Here is a 22,710-nt window from a genome sequence, read left to right as displayed (position 1 = left end):
TGGGAACTTCTCTGATACAAGGGGCATGGAAGCAAACAAAAAAGGAATACTCAGCTGACAATATCATGTCTTACCGTTCGTAATGTAGCCAGGAATATACATGGCATCACTCCATAATGTTGTAGGCAATGAACCAATAGTTTTGTTGTTTCTGTGGATATGCACTTTGAAACTGTATCTTCCACTTCTTGTGAAACGGAATAAATACTTAGAATACACACCATCGTTTTTTATCAGATCAGCGCCTGCAACAACCAGAAATTATAAAAATAAAAGTTACTTTACACAGAAGAATTTTCAAATACTGTATTAGAGAGCCGTGATGCTAGAATGAAGAACGTAAGCTTTGAATCAGGATTGTTGTATAATCTAGAATTTTTTGTTCTTTTTTTTCATGAAGTGTTAATTGTACCCTTAGTTCCATGTACACGAGCCAACTTCTTTACATTAACAGTGAACAGAACCTTCTGCAATATCGGAAGGAAACATGCTGGCTTAAGTGGGTGAAGGGTGAACTGCGTGGCAAAGAGTTCAGTACTCTAAGACCTTGTTATCACTTCCCAGCATCTATTGTCTGATATGATTACTTTGCTTTGCCTAAGGGTAGGGCTAGCTCTGGAGCCCACAATTTATTAAACTAAATTGAGCTGGGCTAAGGTCAGAATTCAACTCATGTGTAAAGGACTCTCACCACAAACAATTTGTGGGTCTGACGAAGCACCTCAACCCACCCCCACACATTCTGAAGTGAGACACCCTTGACCTCTTAGATCCACGGCTATCCCTTACATATAACATTGATCAAATTGGGGAGACAAAAAGTGTTTGGACTAAATAACTCATTGGTACAGTAAAACAGTAATTTCTGAGCTCTATTGGACTTTGGCACCTTACTATCATCAAGCTAACTTCCTGTAATACAGACTCAATATAAGACAGTCTCATAGTTCACATGTATATTTCTTCCTTGTCTTCACACTACAAAAAAATGGGAGCAGAGCTTCTCAGTCCAGCTGTGAAACATTGTTCTTTGGACTGGGGCAGGTTTCTTGCTTTAGCAAGCTATGGAGAGTAAGCTTCGTTTTAGAAGAGATTCACACCTTCATTAGATGCTATTCTCCTTGCAATTTTTTTTTTAAATAGTGGCCAGAAAACAGCCTCATGATTTGCACCTCTGGATACAATTTCACATTGGCGTTACAAAATAATGCTAGCGATGATCTCTTAAATTTTCCCAGCCAAAGTCACAGTTATAGTTCTTGGAGCATAAGTATGTGAAAATAAACTCCACTAATGCTCACAGAATTTACCTCCGAAGAAATGTGTTTACAATTTACCTCTTAGCATCTGTATTATGCTTTAAAATGAATGGATTTTGAAATCTTTTTACCACTTCTGGGATCTGATTATATTAATGCTTACCTGAAAGTAAATTCCACTAAACTCACTTGAAGATTTCTAATCATTTTTTTAACCTTTTGCCCTTTTTCAACTCCCAGAGTACTTAGTGGTTAAGATCTCTGAACTGAAGCCCAAACATCTGGAGAACTGCTGAGCTAGAGAATCCAATAGGAATTTGTTTCAAGGTAAGTTAAAAAAACCAAACCCCAAAAGCCAACGGACCATAATTTATTTTCCACCTCTGTTCAATGAACATCATTACAAGATCTTGTTACCTGCACCATTATCAAGGAGGTCCAAGAAAATGGGGTCCCCATCCTCTGGCTCAATAATGGCCGTCACATTGGCACCAAGAATGGGAGAAAAGTCTTGATGAACCCTCGTGTACACAGTCATTGGACGAGGATAAGCGTTTTTATCTTTGTTGGTGTGAACAATCACAGAGATGGTGGAAGCGTCAGATTTTACTGCTCGAGAGGTCACAGTCATTGTGAGAACATCAGAAAATATATGACTGTTAGTGAGGGTATACTTCCAATCCCCAGTCTGAAAAACAAATGTAAATACATTCAAAAAATAAATAAATAAATTGAAGTACAGTGGGGTCTCTACTTAAGAACGTCCCTACTTAAGAACAATTCCACTTAAGAACAGTTCCATTTGCTAAATTGCTTCTACTTGAGAACAAAAATCCAAGATAAGAACAGGAAAAAAAAACTTTCCTGCTCTTTTTTTAACCTTAGGTCATCTTAGGTTAAAAAAAAGTTCTCCCCCTAGTGGTAGAGTACATATTAACCAGCTTTGCATTAGTTCCTATGGGAACTAATGCTTCAATGTACGAACGCACCTCTACATAACAAAAAAACAGCCAGAACAGATTAATTGGTTTTCAGTCCATTGCTTCAAAATTAGCTTCGTCAGAAGTGCTTTTAACACTGTTCCCTGACCTAAGGGGGGAAAAAAAAGAAAAAATATCCCCCTCTAGTGGTAGAAGGTGGAATAGCAGCTTCCCATTAGTTTCTATGGACAGAAAAGAGCAGATACAGATTAAATGGTTTTCAATGCATTCCTATGGGAAATGCAGATTCTACATAAGAACTTTTCCACTTGAGAACCACCTTCCAATACGGATTAAGTTCTTAAGTAGAGACCCCACTGTACAACAATACACATTATCTTTTATTTATTTATCTAATCCATTTATATGCTGACTTTCCGGCAGTGAGCACGTGGCCTTCCTCTCCCCACTTCATCCTCATGACAACCCTGGGAAGTAGGTCAGACTAAGAAACTTTGGCTGGCCCAAGGCTACCCAGCGTGTGTCAGGGCCCAGCAGGATTTAGCCCCTGCCTCTCCCACCCTTGCTCCCTTTCTGGCTTCAGAGAGAAGCAGTTGAAGGGGATAATTCCCTGTTACCTCGGCAATCCCTGGAACCTGCAGGTGAGCAATGTGCAAAACAGGGTCCACATTAAAATCTTCCATGGTGTAGCTTTTCCCTCTGGGGTCATGGAGAATAATCGCGGGTTCCTTTATCTGCCATGTGACTACAAAGAATGTATCCTTTCCAAGAGTGCCGTCGATTGTGGTGGTCCTGTGAATCTGTCTGTTGCCCTGTACACTTTCGGCAGTACTTTCGATCTGTTCAAATCCAAAGTTATCACACTTTAAAACATTTCCACGTTGTCTGTGGATTCTGGATGCTTCCAGATGAGGCTTTGATCACATTGCTCTGCCTTTATCATGGGATGGTGAAAGTCCAGACACCATCATCTTCCACTCAAAGCCCTCCTGTGTTTCCGCCAGCATTTTCTACATCTATTTCGTACTATGGAAAATCCATTAGGGAGGAAAAGACAGGAAAGCCACCTTATGCTTTCCGATGCTTAATGCTAAGTGCCTGCCAGGTGGAATCACCTTTTAAAGTAGGGTCTTTAAGGCATGGGAACAATTAAAAAGAGCATTTCAAAGATGGCAAAGAAAACCATGGATAGACAAAATTAATACATATTAAAAGCCAGGCGGAATTCTCTGCCTCTCAAGTCCATCTTAAGGGAGGTAAAACTGAGAGCTGAATGAGAGAAAGATTTGGTCAGGAGGCAGCTACGCTGTTCATGTTGAAAACCTCGGGAATTTAAGCTCACTAACAAATAAAAAATACCTGCCAGATTGGTGACAGTATTGCTCCCAATCCCATCAGCGGTGATTTGGCAGCAATTATTTTTACTTTTAAATGTCCTCCTCTTCCTGTCCTGAGGCTCCCAAAGACTTCTCTAGGGCAAAAGGGAGCCTAAGGGAGCCTTGGAATCTGAAATGGGGAGATAGGACATTTTTAACTAGTGCAAATTAAGCATTTCCAGCACCTGATCTGAGTGGCATTGGATCCAAAATACGCAACAGGATTTTGTCCACGATGTTGGGAAGTACAGCAAGGATGTGTATAGAAACAGACCTGGACAGGCTGGGGGCTTCCATTTCCATGATGTACTGTGAGGGCAGCAAAGACCTCTATAAGGCTATTGGAATCTGGTCGATCAGTGGCAAAAAAATTCAGTCCTCCTGAAAGAGAACAGAGGTTGCAATTTTTTAAAAGTCTGACAGCTTCATTTGACTACTGTGCTCTCAGAATAATTAAGAAAAGAATCTAGACTTTGACTTTCACACTAGCTGAGTAAGTTGCAATCCCGAGATCTGCTGGATAGCAATAGGTTAGGACAGGGCAGAAGTATCTCTGTAGGAAGGAGTAGGAATCTCCGGTTATGTCCATAGAAAGCCCTGTGGGTATACAATACAGTATAGCTGACAGCAATGCTGGTCCCATTGAGCTCTGGAACTCCCCACCAATGAAGGCCAGGCTGGCCCCTCCATATTGTCCTTCTGCTGGCAAGTAAAGACATTTTTATTCAGGAAGGCTTCAAGCAATGAACCAGCTTTTGGGCAGTCCAGGCCAACCACTTCTGGGGACCCAAAGTTGAGAACAATTACCTAGACCATGTTATGTACAATTCCACCATAGATTAATAAAACAGGGTATCCACCTGTCAATCTTCCCAGTTGTTCCAGTTCTTTAGATGCAGATGGGCCCACTGCAATGGTATGGATTATTAGGCTGACGTTGGCCATATCAGAGAAACACTTGCTTAATGTGTTGTCTTCTCCGCTAGTCAGTAGTATGATTTCAGAACCAGAAGCATCTCCAGCATGTTTCATAATTACCTTGGAGCAAATGATTCAGTATTACAAATACTGTACATTTGGGAGAACAATATCACAATTTCAGAGGGCAGAGAATTTCAGCAGTGTAGAGGTGCTTCAGGAGCTTAAGTAATTTTAAGGAATATATTCCTAACATGTTACTTTTACATCCTTTAAAAAATTAATTATTTTTTTAAAAATACCAACACTGGCCCCAAATCCCTCCAAACAATATCCCAATAATATTGTTGACGTAATGGGCAAGGCCTGGAAAAGGTACAGTTGAGGACAACAATTCTCAGAATTTCCAGCCAACATGGTCATTGAGCCCAGTTTTTAATACCATTTTTAATAGAAAATGTTTTCAAAGCTGCTATATCTTGCCCTTGGGGCTCTTTTCTTAAACATGTTTTTTTTTAAAAAAAAAACACATTTAAGTAAATAACTATTTAAAAGGAAAAACGCTAATTTCTTCTTGGTTTTAGTTTTTAAATTTTAAAAATTGCATGGAATTATCATATCTTTACAAATACTGCAGGAAGCTTTGGAAATATCAGTTAAAATAGAAAATAAACAAAACAAGAAGCAACCCTTTAAAATAAATGAACAAATTCCTTCCTCCCTCCCTCCCTTTATTTATTATTTATTTTATTATTAGATTTTATCCCACCCTTCTAGACAGAAGTCTACTCAGGGCAGCTCACAATATATTGTACACAAAACGGATTTAAAAACAACAATTAAAATCTACAATAATAATATAATCAAGATGGGAAGATAACAGCAAAAAACAAAAAAAACAAAAAACAAGAAAAGTGGAAATCAAGTATTGGCAGGAGGGAAGGCCTGCCTGAATCGCTAAGTTTTTACTCCCTTCCAACTTGAATTCAATAACATGAATCCAGAAAATATTTTACTACAGTATGTGGATCCCCAAGCTATTTTCTTAAAGCTAGTGATATAGTACAACAGTCAGCAATTGTATAACTTTTGACCAGTTCTTACTGCATGTCTTGCATTATGCATAGCTGGAAGTGTACCAAAGGGTAGAGCCACCAATAACGCTACTTTCAGGATATGCCTCACAGTCCACACCTCTCCTTAATTACTCGCGATTCAAAAGAGCTGCTGACCTTAACACAAATATTCTCTGTAATATTTTCCCCAACATATCTCTTACTTGGAGGACCAAAGAGGAATGCAATAAGACAATAAAAATATTCAAACAAAATAAGTGAACAAATAGATGGTGTCTATATACTCTTCTTAACAACGTGCTGTTGTCCAGGTGAGTTTCCACTGTGTATTTTCCAGATGTATGATTCACTGATGCTTATATAAACAGTGCTGCTATATGAGATGTTGTATAAAAAGAATGAGATCCATCTTATTCTTTCAAATATAATGTCCCCCCCTCTACATTGGGGTTTGTCCCACTGTCTGGTCTGCTTTGGAGGTGGCCTGGTTTGCTCCCTTTCCTGATGACCACATGACGTAGGTGCCAGTATGAACAAGCCTGACCCCAAACCATTCCTACCTACATCTTTTTGACTCCCTTTCAGGGGCTACTCTTTTTAGCTGTGGTTAGGATTGCTCCATTTTGGTTAGGTTCCACCATGTGTGATCACTGGGACCGAACAAAAACAGATGGCTTGCTACTTTCAATTTCCCAATATCTTTAACTGGCTTAAGTAGACAGCTTAACTACTTAACGATATTGGGAAATAAAATACTTCCTCTGCCCTACTACAGAAGGGGAGAAGGAGAAAGAAAATGGTTGGTTTTTTTAAAGGCCACTAAGGCAGTGCTAATCCATTGTATCTCCCAGAAATTTTCTTTTTAAATGAAAGCCTCCTCCCAGATAGAGGAGGAAACAGGAGGGTATGAAGAAAGAGATTTGTTTTGTTTCTTTTTTATTTCCTTTTAAACATAGGTGAGCTAAATAGAATTGTTTGAGATGAGTACACCATGTAGATGCAAGGAACACACCAAACAGCACACCACACCTCTACAAAACTATGAGCAACCATATTTAGCCCAATCCAGCCTGCTCCAATATGGCAACAGGACATGTTTCTGGGACAGTATTGATAGAATTGTGCTTAGAAGCTTGAAAGCTTCTCTTAAATGCTGTAGAAATACTGAAACTATCAAAAGAACATTGTACTGGTCTGAAAACCTAACCAGGAACTCATTTCGCTATGTTTCATTTTGAATTTGTGCCTTCAGCATTTCCTTACATTTTCTGGTTTGTCATATTCGGTGGCTGGAATAAATAACATTTTAAATCTTTCTTTTTCCCATTTCGTAATTAGACATTTGGCCATATCTGGTAGTTCAATTAAGAAGCTTTAGATATACGTTGGGGACCTCCAGAGGTCAGGGGTGGGTGCATGTATCAATCCCTGGACTTTGGAAGGCCAAAATTGCTCCTGAGATCCTATCCCAAAAGTTGTGGTTATGCTCCCAATAAGAACTGGTGTTGATTCAAGTTTAGCATTTAAATTTTTCATTTAAAATAAGGTGTCTTATGGAAACATGATTTTTTAAAAATTTTCTTTCTTTTTTCTTTTCTTTTTTCTTTTTGGCCTAGGAACGTGTTTTTGGGTTGCAGAGTGAGGTAAAATTCTCCTGCACAAGAGGGTCATTTATTTTAAATCAATGGTGAAACTGACTTATTTCAACCAGGTGGGCATCTGTAAACCCCTCTGCTGGAGTTAATTGTGACTTTGGCTTACCAGCAAGAGGCGAGAAATGGGAGGGGAGAGGAGGAGGACCAGAGGAGGAGGACCAGTGGTGGCAGAGGCAGGAGGAAGAGGAAGCAGCAACCGCAGAGGTGGTGTGAGAGGCGGCAGAGAAGAGACACGGCACTGCCGTCTAACACACAGTGCTGGGATTCGCTGCCTGGATTAGCCAGGCAGTGCAGCACTTGCCTAGCTGCAGCAACCTGGCTTTGAGTCCTCAGCAGCAGTGAAGTTGGGTCACTGCCTTTGAGTAGGCGCTGCACCACCCAGCTGATCCAGGCAACAAAGCTCAGTGCTACACTACCTCTAGGAAATCTTAAAAGTGATTTATAATCATGTGACTGTCACGTGATTATAAATCAGATAAAGGAAAACCAACACATTTTATGTGTATATTACTAATGCCTCCACCAACTCTGCCCTCACAAACATTGATGTTTTTAAAAAAAACAGACTCATAAAACTCTATCCAGCCCTCTAGCAGCTAGTCTAAAGAGAAATGGGATGGGGAGCAGAATGCTGAGGAACCCTCAAAACCTAGCAAAATCTCCTATATTCCCTGTAAAGGACGAAGGGGACTTTCTAGGCCAGTCTTTTTCCCCCTCAAAAATATTTTAATTCTGGGATTATGCAACCCCATGGGCTACACCCACCCATCCCCTAGCTGGATGTCTCGTGAGGAAAAATACCAGTTCCAGAACCACAACTGCTGAGTTCCTACAATGAGCGTAAGAATATCGAAAAGATATCTGAACCAATCGTGCTCACCTGCCGTGCCAGCTGTAAACCAGCGCATGCATTTGCCTCTTGGCCAAATGAAGCAACTGGCAAGCCTGAAGCAAGCTGCTTCCGCACGTCAGCACTGACTATGCGACGGATGTGAGAGTTGACTTCTGCTACACCACCAAAAGTGACAATCCCAACGTCAGAATTGTCTTCCACAATTTGCAGCAGGTACACTTGCACTGCCTGGCGCAAATGATTGAACCGGTTGTTCTGTAGGAAGATAAAACACCATGTCATTATTCCTTTACTCACTAAAAATAATATGATACAAGAAAGTGTGACTGGCCCCAGGTCAGCCAATGAGTGTCATAGTTCATTGGGGACTTGAAAGCGGGTCTCTTAAGCCCCAGTCCAATGCAAACCACTATATCACACTGTTGCTTTCATAATCAAGAGTTTTGTGTAACTTGAATGTCTGTATATAGGGATATATATGTATTATGTATTATTCTCTGTCACAGTAAGGGCAACAGTATTTCTAAAAGCACAATTTAACCAAAAGCAAAGACATTTCAATTTTAGGATCAATGCCCATTTTGTCCCTCAAACACTAAGACTTTACCTCATTCATACTTTCAGAAAAATCCAGAACTAAGCAGATCACTCTCTCCGTAGCCTGTAACAATGTGAAGGTGGGAGGCAAAGGGAAGCTGTTGTTGGCCAGAGAAATGCTGAGTTTAAAGTCGTCAGAACCCCTGATTACATCCCATGTGCTCTTGTAGCTGCAAATTCTGTTCTGGGGATTGGGAGCTTCAGCATTATGGCTGCCTGCATCACAGAATTTAAACACCTGGAATCAAGAAACAAAAGACTTGTGTCATTCAGAGCCCGGAAAAACTACATTTTTGGACTACAGCTCTCCAGCTGAGGGCAGCTTGGAATCACAGAAATGGCGGAGAGGGACCGCTGACACAGACATTTTGGAACACGTTCCCTCTGACATCAGCCAACTTTGCCAGATGGAACTATAGTCTAAAAGAGAAACTTTTTCAAACCCTGGCATCAGTTCGCAACATTTCAAAACTTACTCCCAAGAATTTGTGTCAGATCACTTTACAAGATCAGAGCAGAAAAATTTCCTCCTATTTCTTGAGATCGTCCTTTAATATACCAAAGCAGACTACAGTGATGGCAGATCTGTAGTTTCTTAAACAGAGAAGCACTCCTCCCTTTAGCAATACATACTGGGTTAAACCTAGACTGGATGTTTCTGGAAGGTGGAGCAGTATGCACAGTGAGAAAAGAGGGAGGTGACCTCTTTTGGACCACATATACTATATTGCTCCTGTTGTGTTTTGGTATCAGGTCTTTTGGGTGGATGAGTCTTTGCCTTAGTGTGTTTGTGGGTTTGAAGTGCATGGGGATGCAAAAAGGAGTGTTCGGAGCTCTACACTGGAGAAACGAAACAGCCACTAAACAGGAGAATGGCCAAGCACAGAAGGAGCAACGGCTCAGGACCACAATCAGCAGTGTTCATTTGAAGAACAAGGACACTCATTTGATGACCAAGATGTCATTTGGGACTGAGAAGATAGGTGGTTTGAGAGAGGGGTCAGGGAGGCCATACATGTGCATATAGAAAATTTCCCAATGAACAGGGGTGGAGGCCTTAGATAAAATCTCTCTCTTATTTATCATGCTGCCTTTTCAACCATCCCCAGAAAGATTCGGACCACACATAACAGAAAGATCACTGTTAATGACCCTTAACAACTGAAGAAGCTACTGTACTTGGATGAGTAGCAAAACGTTTCAAGCTAACAAGAAAGAAGTCCAGTTGTCATGACGCAACTTCCAGATAACCATACCGAGATGACTAAGAATCTCCACAGATATACTAACCTTTTGCTATTTATCTGTGTCTTTTAAATTGCTTTCCATCTGCTGGTCACCTGTCAGTTTTCGACTGTAGTGTCACTGTGTTTTTGAACATTCTCTTTTATTTTATTTTTAATTTGAGTGTTGTAATCGGGTTTTATTATCCGGTGAGTCATTCTTGTCCAAAAAATAAGGTCATAAACATGCAGCTTAGGCTTTCAGAATTGTTTATATAATAGGATTGTGAACTGCCTTTGGACCGGTATTTTTAAAAATGGCCTAGATTGGGGGTATTTGTTCAAATTTCAGAGGAATATGAGCTGGAGCAAAGAAACACTATTCTCCACCAAGGCAGAACAACATCACAATGGATCCTTCTTATTCTATTTGTCATACTGTATATGGCCCATATATATGAGGAAAGGAAAAACAGTATGTTACACAGAGTTCCTGGCATCAACAGACAAGTGAAAACTAAGTCCCTCGGTGAAGCCCAAGAGCTGCCCAGTACATTCCAATTGCAAAGGTGCTAGAAAGGGCTCAGATGAGATCCTTGAGCACCTCTAGCAGCCACTATAATTTCACAGGGCTTTACAGCAAGGTGAATGACTTGTATTGCTCCTTACATAGCCTTCTTGTAATCTAGTGCAGTCTCTTTTTCTCTCATCTCACCCAACTTACTAAACTTTACAGAAATATAATTACTGTATGCCGTAAGACTGACTACAGAAGGGAAGCTTGCTGTAGGAGCTTTGATTGCATAGGTCATACAGTTAGAGCATGGAGTCTGTTTCCCACTGCAGTCTTATTCCCTTCCTTTTTCCAATTTTTGGTGTGGTTATACAAACACCAACCACTGCCTGCTGGGAAGAATTGGAAATGACAGATAAGTGACAGTAGCCAAAATCCTGTGGTGCAATTACACAAATGGTGTAACTTTTAGAGGCAAATTACTGTAAGTTAAGGAAGCTTTGTAGATATTATCTGTTGTGCACTGAGTCATGCAATTGGGTATGAAACAGATCATGTCTATAGAGATTTCATAATTTACGGTGATTCATACCTGAAAGTTATACCTTTTGCATAACTGGGCAATAGGATTTTGGCCAATTAGTTCAAAAAGATAAGTGTTAAAATTTATAAATGTGTATAGCTGCCCAGCACTCTGCAGCATTATCATGCTCTCTTCACAATACCCTTCCCTTTGGCTTGGCAACCGGAGGAATTATGTTCTTCCTTTTGTGGGCAATTTCAGCCTGGGGCCTCTCCACTCTACTCCCTCACCCAATATACAGTACTGAAATAAAGGTTTGTGTAGTTCATAATTCAAAAAGAAGCAGAGGTTGTGAAGAGCCACTTACAGAAGTCAGGCTTTGCATGTACATTATGGAAGCCGATGCATTTTGATCTTTGTCATGCATAAAAACACATCCTTCCTTCAAACGTCCTGTCACCTGGTCAATGACACAGTTCCCTTGGGTACAGGACTCTTTTTCACAGACATAGATTCCAGTAAGGCCAGAGGAACATCTAGAAATGCAAAAAAGGCAAGCAGGACCTAGTCAGATAAATGCCACCAAAGAATCAGCAAACTTACGTGAGTACAAAGGGAGGAAATAAATATCGAAATGGGCAGAGACACAAAACAGATCATAGTTTTGTTTGGTCCTTTTTTTAAAATTCTGAGGGGAAAATGTTTCGTGAACACAGGAATGTACACAAACATGCACATATACATGTGTGCACGCACATACATACACATTACCTTGTGGCTTTAACCTGATTTTGTCCCGATATGTAGAAAGGCATTTCACTATTGTATTCATCAAATACTCCCCACCTAAGGTGGGCCCATTCATGGACAAAAAGTCTGCCTGCATAGAGCACAAAAAATTACCTTATGATGGCATTTGGCATAAGTATTTAACATAATCCAAAGAAGATCAGCAGCAAATATCGTGTTCAGTTTTGAACCAAAGAAACAAGATAGCATTGGAAGGAAGAGCTGTAAACAAAATGAATGTCCTTGATGATGCTCTATTCGGAGCCACTGAAAATGTCACTGAATTCCACAGAACTAATTCCCCATGGACAGGCACCCACAGGATTGTAACCTTCATTCCTTGCTTGTGTAAAGAACTAGTGATCTCAGGAGATTTGGCAAAAGGGAATAAGGATCTCAGGGTTGCTATCCTGAGCATATTTTCCTAGTAGCTAGCAGAAATCAATGGGATTTACTTCTGACTACTTAATACCTTTTCATGCAAAAAATGACCAACCACAAAAGAGATGTCTATAAAAGATGTATTTGAATTCATTTGTGCAGACTCATGTTGGTGGTACCTCAGTGTTGTGTCATTAACAGCCCTGCTCAGATCTTGCAAATTAAATGCCACGACTTACTCAGTTACATTCTCTCCAATAAAGTATTTAGGCCAGTGTTGAGTGGTGTAAATTTCAGTGCTGATCTTCTGCTAGTTAAGAAGTTAGCATTTGGACTTCTTGTCATGGTCCAAGTTATAAGACTGGTATGCAGTAAGAAATATAAATTCTGAGTTCTAAACTTGTCACATTTATATAACACTACTTATTTTAACACTTGATATTCTGTGTGCTGACCAGCGTGGGAGGAAAGAATTTAGTACCATAGACTAGTCTGCAACTACACCGGCCAGCTGAATTTGAATGATTTGGATTTCCTGCGGCTTGATTCCCAGCCCATTTCATGTTTCTGATCAGATTACTCATAGGAGATCACACAGATGATCGATGCAGATTGTTTCAGTGCCAATGCCCACACTTGCCTCTCAATCCCATGTAGTTTGATCTGTGCCACAGCCCCCCTTAATTTGATCCTACCCTCTAATCAAATTAAGGGGGGCTGTGGCAATCTCGATTTCTTTTTATGGTTCATTGTAAAGCTGGTGGGCTGTTTCAAGTGTTACATGGCACTAAGAAAAAGAGACCATTTTCTAAAGTTCTCCTTAACGCACAACCACAAGCGCATATACTGTACCATAGAAACATCATAATCTGCTGTAGTTTAGCAGAGTTCTTTCTATTTCATATTGATGTTTATCTCTTTTTCTCATGGTCCCTGAAGAGGTGATCTAGTATTAAACGAATATAGCATCAATGTAGTGATAAGGTGATCTAGCACTAAACTTGGTCGTTTGTTTCTTAAAAATAAAAATACTTTGAGGTGATTAAGGAGAAAGATTGTGGGGATGGGTGTTCCTGCTGTTCAAAACATTGTGCCCAGCTTAGCAGGCCACCAGAATACCACCCACAATCACTCCTCCCACCTTTTTGGAGGACAAAACGGAGAAAAGTCTGTTTGAATTTTCCAGTTTGAAAAAAAGCAGAAGCCCCCCCAGCAGCAGGGGGGGGGGACTCCACCTCCAGAGCAAAAAGAGCCAGGCTGATTTGAATTGGCTTTTCCATTGTGTAACTGGTTCTCTAAAAAGTGAATTCATCTATGGAGAAAGGATATGCCCCTGTGGGGAAGAAACACTTGAGTCCCTGGCACACACCATTCTAGAATGTAGTTTATATAAGTCTGAATGTACCCATTACCTCTACCCAAGAATGTGTAAATGCATTAGTATACCTCCCGCAGACTACTTTAAGTTTCTGCTGTCCGGAGAGAACCAATTAATATCACAGTCAGTGGCTAAGTTTTTATTCTCAGTTTTAAGAATCCGTAAAGTGTTGTGTTAAAATAGATGTATGATTCAAGTTTCATATTCCTGCTATCTTTTGATATCTAACTTGTTTTGTATATTTTATGTAATGTTTTTATCCTTGTATTTTTGGGTCTTTGACCGTACAATAAATTCAAGTTCAAGTTCTTTCTATTTTACACCCTAGAATATTTGACTGTCTGCAGGAAGAAAAAAGGATATGAGTTTAATTTTGAGCCTACTTAAGTCAGAGCCAGCAATCAATACTGCTGATTATCACACACAGAGCTGCATCTGCCTTGGGTCCAGACAATCTGGAAGACTGTATCTCCCCATATGAATCAGCAAAGGCCCTTCAGGGAGAGACCTTTTCTTCCTGTTCCACTTTTTGTAGCACTTGGTGAGAAGACAAGAAAGGGCCTTCTCAGGGGCTGCTCTGAGAAGACTATGGAATTCCATTCTAAAGAGGCTACGTCTGTCTCCTTCCTTGTTGTCCATCCACCCAACAGGCAAAGACTTGGTTCAGTATCCTATTAGGACAATTATGTAAGCATTTACATGACCTGCTGCAGCAAGTTATCCATTGTACAACCACTCATGCAGCTGTTGAGCAATCTGTCTCAAAACCAGTGTGAGACTGGTCCTTCAGAAGAGAACCTGCCAGAGTGGGAGGATAGTGTACCTTATCACCCTGTGTGAAGGAGGAGTGTGTATAAGTGAGCCGTCCATAGTAATCAAGTCCATAGAAGAAGATAGAGAGAGTGAGAAAAGTGAGGGGAAACAAGAGGGTGAAGGCTTGATAGTTGCGAAAGAGGCGGGAGAAGCTGAATCCAAGGAAAAGGTGGGAAAGGTAGAGATTTGTCTGGTAGAAGAGGGTGAGGAGGGATATAGGGTAGAGCAAGAGTTGACAGTGTGGGAGGATGATATAAATGAAGAGGGTGTGCATTGGTTCAGTTCGGTTGTAGCAGATTATGACAGAAAGAGGATAGAAGCGCGGAGAAGAGAAACTGAGAATATAAGAACCCAGGGACTTCTAAAGGACTTCCTGAACCTAAAGGTAGGAGGACTGTTGCCGGAACCTAAGCCAGATGAGACGAAGCCGACCCAGTTCATGACAATAGAATGGACTGTGATTGTGGCGCCGCGCAAGTTTGAACTACAGAGGGAAGCCAAAATTGTCCATTACTGTTTTTATGACCGACCAGATGAAAGAGGCTGGATTCGCCATGCATGTTGTGGGGACGATCTGCGCCCTGAGAAGTACTCCTCCCCGAAGGCCAGACTACAGGGAATGGAGTGGGAGAATTCACCGCCGAGTCCGTGGGACTATGGCAAAAGTTTCAGTTCTGTTAGTTGTGGCTTGTTGCCCGAGTTGAAATTCTTTGACCCCATAAGTAATGTGCTGGAGGAAGTAAGTGACAATCAAAATGACAGTTTTTAAGACGCTGTCAAGACGTCTCCCATCTTATTTCCCGCAGAAACGGAGGAGTCACCCAGAGAGAGTAAATAACCCAATCACACCCTGCCACAACTGTGTAACACAACAGGATATTGGTCGTGCTTATTTCAGCCACTGACTGACTAATTTTAAAAAGTGTAGTTTTGGAGGAGGTAGCTGTGTTAGTCTGTGCAAGCATATCAGACAAAATCCAAAGGAAAACGAAACGAAAAAGACAAAAACATGTGGCACCTTAAAGACTAATTATTATATTTTAATGTAAGCTTTTGTGGACATGTCAGTTTCACCAAACACATGGAAACGCAAGCAGAGCATTCTAAATATTCATAGGCTCTTGAGTAATAGTGCATCTATATGCAATAATTTATGAATAATGTGTTTTAGGGTACTGTTGTAAACCTTCCTCCAGGAGACAGAAAACAGACACCAGGCCTGAGCAAAGAGAGAGAAAAGGTTGGGGTTGGGAGACTGGGATTTAGTTAAAACACAAGAGGGGGGAAAACAATATATAAAAGTAACTGGCACAGGAATCACGTGTGTTAATGTAGTGAATATTGACAGTTTGTACCTTTGAACTTTTTGATGAGAGATGAGGTTGGTAGTTATGAAGAAAATAACAGTGGCAGTAAATAACAGTAGAAGTACTGTATTACATTTGGTAATGACTTAACAAACCTAGGCTTATATTCAGTCCATTTATATGTGTGTCCATTATGCGTATAAATTATATCTCAGCTGTTTCCCTTTGTATTCTTGGTTTGTAATGATTCTGTTCTAAAATAGCAACTTTCAAATCTTCTACCAAGTTTACTGGTAGATTGAAATGGTTGGAGACAGGTTTCTCTGTGTTATGATTTCTGATGTCAGTCAGATCTGTGACCATTGACCCATTTCCATACCGATTGTCCTGTTTGTCCTATGTAGAGTGCAGAGGGGCATTGTTGGCAAAAAATGGCATAGATCACATTAGTTGAGGAGCAAGTGAAGCTGCCTTTGATATTGTACGTGGCATTGTTAGGTCCCGTAATCATGAACAGATATGTGGGCAGAGTTGGCATTTGGGTCTGTGACAGGGTTTAGTATCCCTGTCGGTGTTGCTGTTTTGTGGTCCCAGTATTTGCTTGGGGCTGTGTGTGTGTGTGTGTTGTACTTCTTTTTGCTGTGTTTTAAAATGGCTTTTAAACTGTGTTCATTCATTGTTCTTTTTAACTTTTTAATTCATTTAATAGTGCTTTAATACTGTTATTTATTTTTTTTAAAATGCTATATTAGTCTTTTGAAGCCGCAGAAGCCTGTGCTGCAGGGTCAGAAGACCAGCAGTCGTAAGATCGAATCCACGTGACGGAGTGAGCTCCCATCCTTTGTCTCAGCTCCTGCCAACCTAGCAGTTCAAAAGCATGTAAAAATGCGAGTAGATAAATAGGTACCATCTCGGTGGGAAGGTAAAACGGTGTTCCCTAGTCACACTGGCCACATGACAACGGAAACTGTCTTTGGACAAGCGCTGGCTCTATGGCTTGAAAAACGGGATGAGCACTGCCCCCTAGAGTCAGACACGACTGGACTAAAAATGTCAAGGGGAACCTTTACCTTTACCTGTATCTTGTAAGAGAGAAGGGCAAAAAACAAAAAACAAAAAAAACCAGTTGCTGTTGTTCCATTTTAGAAAAACTGATTCCTATGTGTTGAACCTGAAATTACTGAATAAACACTGATCTCATTGGCATATTGGTATGTAATAAATGGTCCTTGAAACAGTGATAAAGTTTAGTCATTCTCCAAAAATAGCATGTGTGCATTCTCAGTTTTATATATGTATTGTTTGTTTGTTTTTTGTAAGGAAAAACAGATATGAGATACTTGAAACTACTCTCAAGGCAAAAAAGAATCTTATAAGATAAAAATGTTTCTAAGATTCACCGCATGAGCCATAGATTCCAACTGAACCATCATTTAACAGGAAGTTTGGGGTGAAATGTATGTATTTTCCTTTCTCTCCACATCCTTCATATTGCAACGTATATGGATCGTGTCCATGTTTCCAGTAAGGTGGAGCAACAATGACATCTGCCTGAAATCAAAGAAAAATCATGTGAACGAGCAGTGGATATACCATCCAACAAGAACTATTTTGATGTCCACATCTCATGCTAATATCTTATCCTCTCTCTACTATATCTCACTACAGTTTTTCTACTTCATCCTCAGCTGAATATTTCTTATGGTACAATGAAACGCAAGACAAGGTTTTCACTACCAAAATATCGCAAGAAAGGCTAATTTCTTATTTTAAAAAGATTATTTCCACTGTTGTAATCCTAGATTATCTCTATATTTTAATACTGTCTCTTCCTAAAGTTTGACTTCTATTTGGGACACATTTTCTGGAATTCCCCAGCTGCTTTAAAAATTAAAGGTTTCTACCACATATCTGGAAGACTGAAATAAAGATTTATGAATAAACTGGACTCAGCTTTTTACCTTTGTGTACAGCTCTTGCTTGGGCTTTGCATAAGCACCTGATTTCCAGTTTACAGGAATTAAGATTTTGACAGTTCCAAAACAAAATCTTCCTTGTGTAGCATTGTGTAAATAAAAAGATGCATCAGTAATCATTTCCTAATAAGACAATGCAGTAGCAGGGAAATGTGTTAACAGGAATCTCTAGCTCATGCAAGAATAAAAATGAAGGATCATAAATCATTCTATAAACAAGTAAAGCTGAAATTATGCCTCAGTTAATTTACCAAATCCCCACCAGTTCAATAAGCTACAATTTAATATATACCAAGCAACGCTATTTCAGCCCAGGGTTATTTCTAGGTGGAGAGGCACCTTAAGATAGATGCCAAATACATTGTGAAAACATCACATATTTCGTTCTTTAATAGACTTTTCGTGGAAACTGAAAGACTTAAGCAAAGGGGGGGAGAGAATACACAAGAGAGTTACAAGGGTAAGTTTGGGATGCTTTGTGCAAAAATGCAAAAATTAGGCAAGCTATTTGCACGATAAAACCTTTGTCTCATACTAATTCCCTTTCATGAGGATCTTTTCCTAAGATACTAACTGCCCCTCACTGCTGTGCTGCATCACATATACATTTCTTTTTCTTTGCTTCATCCAAAGGACTGATCAAGAAATCTGAAGGACTGGTCAAGAAACTACCAGCAGCAGAACTGTGAGGAGTTTCTTAAATGTCCTTTAAAAGACAGCGGTCCCCAACCTTTTTGGAACCACGGACCGGTTGGAGGGCGGGTTCCGTGCATGGGGGGGCAGGGGCATGTTGCCCATGGTGCAAGTGGAGGGGGGCGCGGAGATTCGTCTCCGCGGCCCGGTGCTGGAACACCCATGGACCGGCACCTGGTCGCAGACCGGGTGTTGGGGACCCTGGCTTTAAGACAAAGCAAACAGTGTTTTAAATTTTTATGTAAGTGCTGAAGTGCATCAACAGTGGACAAGCAGAGTCTACTTTCATTTTTTTCACTTCCCCTGCCTTTCTGCTGAGGAAAGGAAGTATTTGCCAATATCCTCAAGTGGTTGTGCTTTAAGGTTTAGGGTGTAAAGGTTAGGGCTAGGGCTTTGGTTGGTGTTAGGTTCCCGTTTAGGACTATGATTGAGGTTTGGGTGCAGGTTAGGTCTAAAGGTACTGTTTGCATTTGCTTTTAGGGTTAGGGTAAAGGTAGGATAAGGGCTAGGGCTGAGCCCAAGTCCTAAGAAAAGCCAAAGCCATAGCCTTGACTTTAAAGTTTACCCTAATCTTAACCCTAGCACTATTCTATGCTCCAGCCCAAATACAAGCCACAAATCTAATCCTACCTCTAACACAAATTGTAACCCTAACCCGAATGGTAACCCTAACTGTAACTGAAATTGAGAACATAAATATATAAAGTCTCAGAAGTCTTTCACTAAGGTATTCATGTTATGTAGTTTGTTCACCATGTCATAGACATATTATTTATCATTTTTAAAAAATATTCCACACTCCACCTTTTTTTTTTCAAATTTTCTGGAACCCCCCCCCCCCACAAAAATTGGCTTTGGAAAAGAAATGAAAAAAATTCTACTCCCCAACACAAAATTTTCCAGTTTTTTTCAAGGCCTTCCCATCTCTATCCCAGACTAAAGAAGTTTATAGTCTAAAATCCAGTATAGCAGAAACAGAGGGAGGAAATGCCTCCAGGAGGGGCCCCTTAAAATAGCATATTATTTGTACATTATAAAATGGCTGAAATCCAGCAGTATAACTGCTGAAAATCATGATCGCCAGGATGATTTTACTAGCAGCTGTAATTTTTGGAAACTAAAGACTTGTCACCTGTCTCATACCTCCAACAGCCCCCGCCCCCATCATGGAGGGACCCGCAAGAAGCTTCAGGATTTTAGGGGAGGAATAAAAAACTTTTAACTTTTAAAAAACAATCGTGGCTGATGACATGATCAGTCTTATGTGGTGTAAGTTACACTGCTGGATTTCAGCCAGTATAACTTTATAAAGTACAGGTTGCCACATAACCATGGTTTATCTGGGCGATTTAAAGTGAACTGAAATGAAGAAAATTACAGCGAAACATAAATACAGTGGGGTCTTGACTTGAGAACTTAATCCGTATTGGAAGGCGGTCCTCAAGTCAAAAAGTTCTCAGGTCAAATCTGCATTTCCCATAGGAATGCATTGAAAACCATTTGATCCGTATCTGCTCTTTTCTGTCCATAGAAACTAATGGGAAGCTGCTATTCCGCCTTCGACCACTAGAAGGGGATATTTTGTTTCTTAGGTCAAGAAAGGTTCAGGGAAGGCAGGGAAAATACAGTCCAGGCAGTACAGTACCAGGCAGTCTGAAGACTGTCTCCCAATCCACTCTCTAAACGCTGGGAGGAGTGAGGAAGCAGACAGGCAACTTTTTCACTGGCCAACAGTTAACTGAAAGTTCACATTTTGCACTTTCCCTGCCTCCCACGTGGGTTTTTTTCAGTTCTTAACTCAAATCTAAGTATGTAAGTCAAGTCAATATTTTCCTATGAGAGTGGTTCTTAAGTCAAAATGTTCTTAACTCAAGCCGTTCTTAAGTCAAGACCCCACTGTAGTGCAACAGCGTTACAAGATCATCAATCACAACAAAGCAAAAAATTGACAAGACACTTCCCTGCAACAAATCATTTTGAAGCTGAGTGCAGAGGAACCAAATCCATAGATATACAGTATAAACTAAACAACAAAAAGGTTTCATGGCACCTTTGAGAGAGCATAAGTGTTTGTAAGCTATAGGCTACTTCACCAGGTCCATATTTGTCAGGAACTTATAGGCAACGTACTCAGGGAGAAATTAAATGTAGAAGCTACCTGGGGGGGCAGAATTCCTCTGGTACCTCTGAAGACTGACCACATGACTTTTGTTTAACCCTATCTGGTTAAATGGATTATAATTCAGGAAAACTTGTGCTACAATTTATTTCTTTAACAAATTTGAGCTCCAGGACTCTTAGTTTGGAGGCAACAGACCAACCCATTTGAGGAAGACATTTTAGAATACATGACAAAGCCTCTTCCAGTTAAGATTCTTGACTGAAAATGGCCTTCACCTGTTGGGCGGGGGGTCTTACCTTAATTCTGGAGACAATTTTCTGATCTTCGGGGACAGAGGGGTTAATAGCAACCACCAGCCCATGGTAAGTGTTGCCCTCTAGCATCACGGTGAGGGTGCCACCAACGAGCAGCTGGACAAAGGCCAGGCACAGGCACCAGTGCAGCCGGCCTCGGACACCAGTAGCCGTCCCAGCAGCCTGACTGGTTTCTATACTCATTTTGCCGGGACCATCTGGGACGGAGCACTGCTTGTCGATCGCCAGTCTCTTCCTTTGTTGCCAAACTGGCTGTAGGTGGCTGCACTCAATAAATTGGAGGAAGAGTGGTGGATTGATCTTTCATAATTGCAGGTCGGATTAAGTTTTGTGTGTCTGTGCATGCAGCATTTCTTTGGTTGTCAACTCTCGCTCCCAGCTTGCCCCCGCCCCTGTCCCCGGTGATTTCCCAGGGAGTTTTCTGAGGAGAAACACACCCTTCTGATCGTTTGTTATGGTAGCACTTCATTCTTAAGATCTCAAGAGAAGCCCCGTGGTGGACTCCTTACAAGAATTCGTGGAAAGGGATTAACTAGGAAATACGGCTGCTTCAACTCCTTGAGTAATCCTGTGCTTGTCTCCTCAGAATTAAGTCCTAGCACTGTCAGTGGGACATGCTCACACTTGAAGGTTTATACACCCCAAAGCACAGAGCCCTTGTGCAGGCGGGACAGAACCTTCAGCTGCCAACCTTGAATCAGAATTGCAAAGCTGGAACAGAACCTGTGGGTGGCTACCCCAAAGGAGGCCCAGAAACAACCACCAGGAGCCCGGCCTTCTCAGTAGCACCTGCAACATTAGGAAACTTGTTGCCTGTTGATGTACGCCAGAATCCCATCCTTTTGTCCCTGAGAAAGCAGGTCAAAAGCTATTCGAAGAGGCATTCAAGACCATCCTCTGCAGATGAGAGATTCTTCTACCCATCCTGTATAATTTTTAATTGACGTAGCTGTTGCCATCTAGGGAGTTTGTTATGCCATATTTTACTATGCTTATGGTTGGTTTGTTATTTTTATTCTTATGTGTTATTTTTGGTTGGATGTTGTGGGTATATGTTGGACTTTTGTAGACGGCCCAAAGTAGTGGCTCACCACTAGATGGGTGGAATATAACATAACTAAAAAAACTGAATGAATTCTGTAACTCTCACAAACACACCACAAGACTTAGTTTTTCCAGACCTTTCATCATCTTGCCCACTCTCCTCTGGACACAAATCATTCTAACTCATTGACAGACATAAAGAAGTCATAAAGAAGGTGTTGGAAACACACGAAATTTTATATATATTTCATGGTGCTTAAAATAAATATGGGAACTCCCACAAACCACAATATGTGGACACTTGCACAGCATCGGCCTGCACAAGTAGATGCATGTTTTCAGGGAAAACCCAACACCATTAAGTGAGGTCGTTGGGTTATGTCTTAAATCTAAATGTGTATAGCTTTTCAACCTCATGTCTTTTTCTATTTCCAGCAACTAACCAATTTTGCAATGTTCCCATGCTCCTATTGGAGCAATACTAATGGAGATAAAATAGGTAGCAGTCTTACAGTCATGCACCTTTAAGCTTCTTAGAAATATGTTTGAGCTTCAGCCCTAGATTAGCATGGGGTCTTGTTACTCAACATGTGCCTTGACAGGAACTCATTGCAGTAACATGTAAAGAAAACCTGAACTGCCTTGACAGACACAAGACATCAAGCAAGTCTAGGCTTGAGCAAGGCCAATAAGTAATCTTGCAGACATGTAAAAGGAAACATGAGTTTCTTTAGCAAGAAACAATTTTTGCTTTCACCTTCTCAGTTCAGAAGGTCAACCCTCCAAAGCAGGAGGAAGGGGAATCCAAGAATATTTCCACACCTCTTCCTCCTGCAGTGGTTTCCAACCTTGGGTCCCCAGATGTTCTTGGACTAAAACTCCCAGAAGTCATCACCATTAGCTGTGCTGGCCAGGATTTCTGGGAATTATAATCCATCTGGGGATCCAAGGTTGGGAA

The 22,710-nt window shown here is 40.7% G+C and overlaps 1 protein-coding gene across 1 annotated transcript; it reads right to left on the bottom strand.

The window, feature by feature from the left end:
* Positions 1 to 13: 13 nt before the first annotated feature.
* Positions 14 to 20,891, bottom strand: LOC110079756 (calcium-activated chloride channel regulator 2). Its single transcript, XM_078393065.1, has 11 exons — positions 20,691 to 20,891; positions 17,004 to 17,154; positions 11,707 to 11,815; positions 11,303 to 11,471; positions 8,686 to 8,913; positions 8,106 to 8,333; positions 4,437 to 4,614; positions 3,851 to 3,957; positions 2,818 to 3,039; positions 1,677 to 1,947; positions 14 to 245 (listed from the first exon to the last, which is right to left on the bottom strand). The coding sequence occupies exons 1-11, from the start codon at positions 20,889 to 20,891 to the stop codon at positions 64 to 66; spliced, it is 2,046 nt and encodes a 681-aa protein (XP_078249191.1). The 3' UTR covers positions 14 to 63.
* Positions 20,892 to 22,710: the final 1,819 nt, after the last annotated feature.

This window comes from Pogona vitticeps, chromosome 4 (assembly GCF_051106095.1).
Source record: "Pogona vitticeps strain Pit_001003342236 chromosome 4, PviZW2.1, whole genome shotgun sequence".
NCBI classification, from domain to species: domain Eukaryota; kingdom Metazoa; phylum Chordata; class Lepidosauria; order Squamata; family Agamidae; genus Pogona; species Pogona vitticeps.
The sequence above is the reverse complement of the archived record's forward strand: the minus strand, read 5'-3'. Positions and strand labels throughout refer to the sequence as shown.

Bases quoted from the DNA above. Each gene is read 5' to 3' on its own strand.
- LOC110079756 (XM_078393065.1), bottom strand. From the start codon at position 20,891: ATGAGTATAGAAACCAGTCAGGCTGCTGGGACGGCTACTGGTGTCCGA. The intron at 17,155-20,690 runs GTAAGACCCCCC...CTTTGATTTCAG, and splicing joins AAATTGTCTCCAGAATTAAG to GCAGATGTCATTGTTGCTCC. The intron at 11,472-11,706 runs GTAATGTGTATG...TTGCATTTCTAG, and splicing joins AATCAGGTTAAAGCCACAAG to ATGTTCCTCTGGCCTTACTG.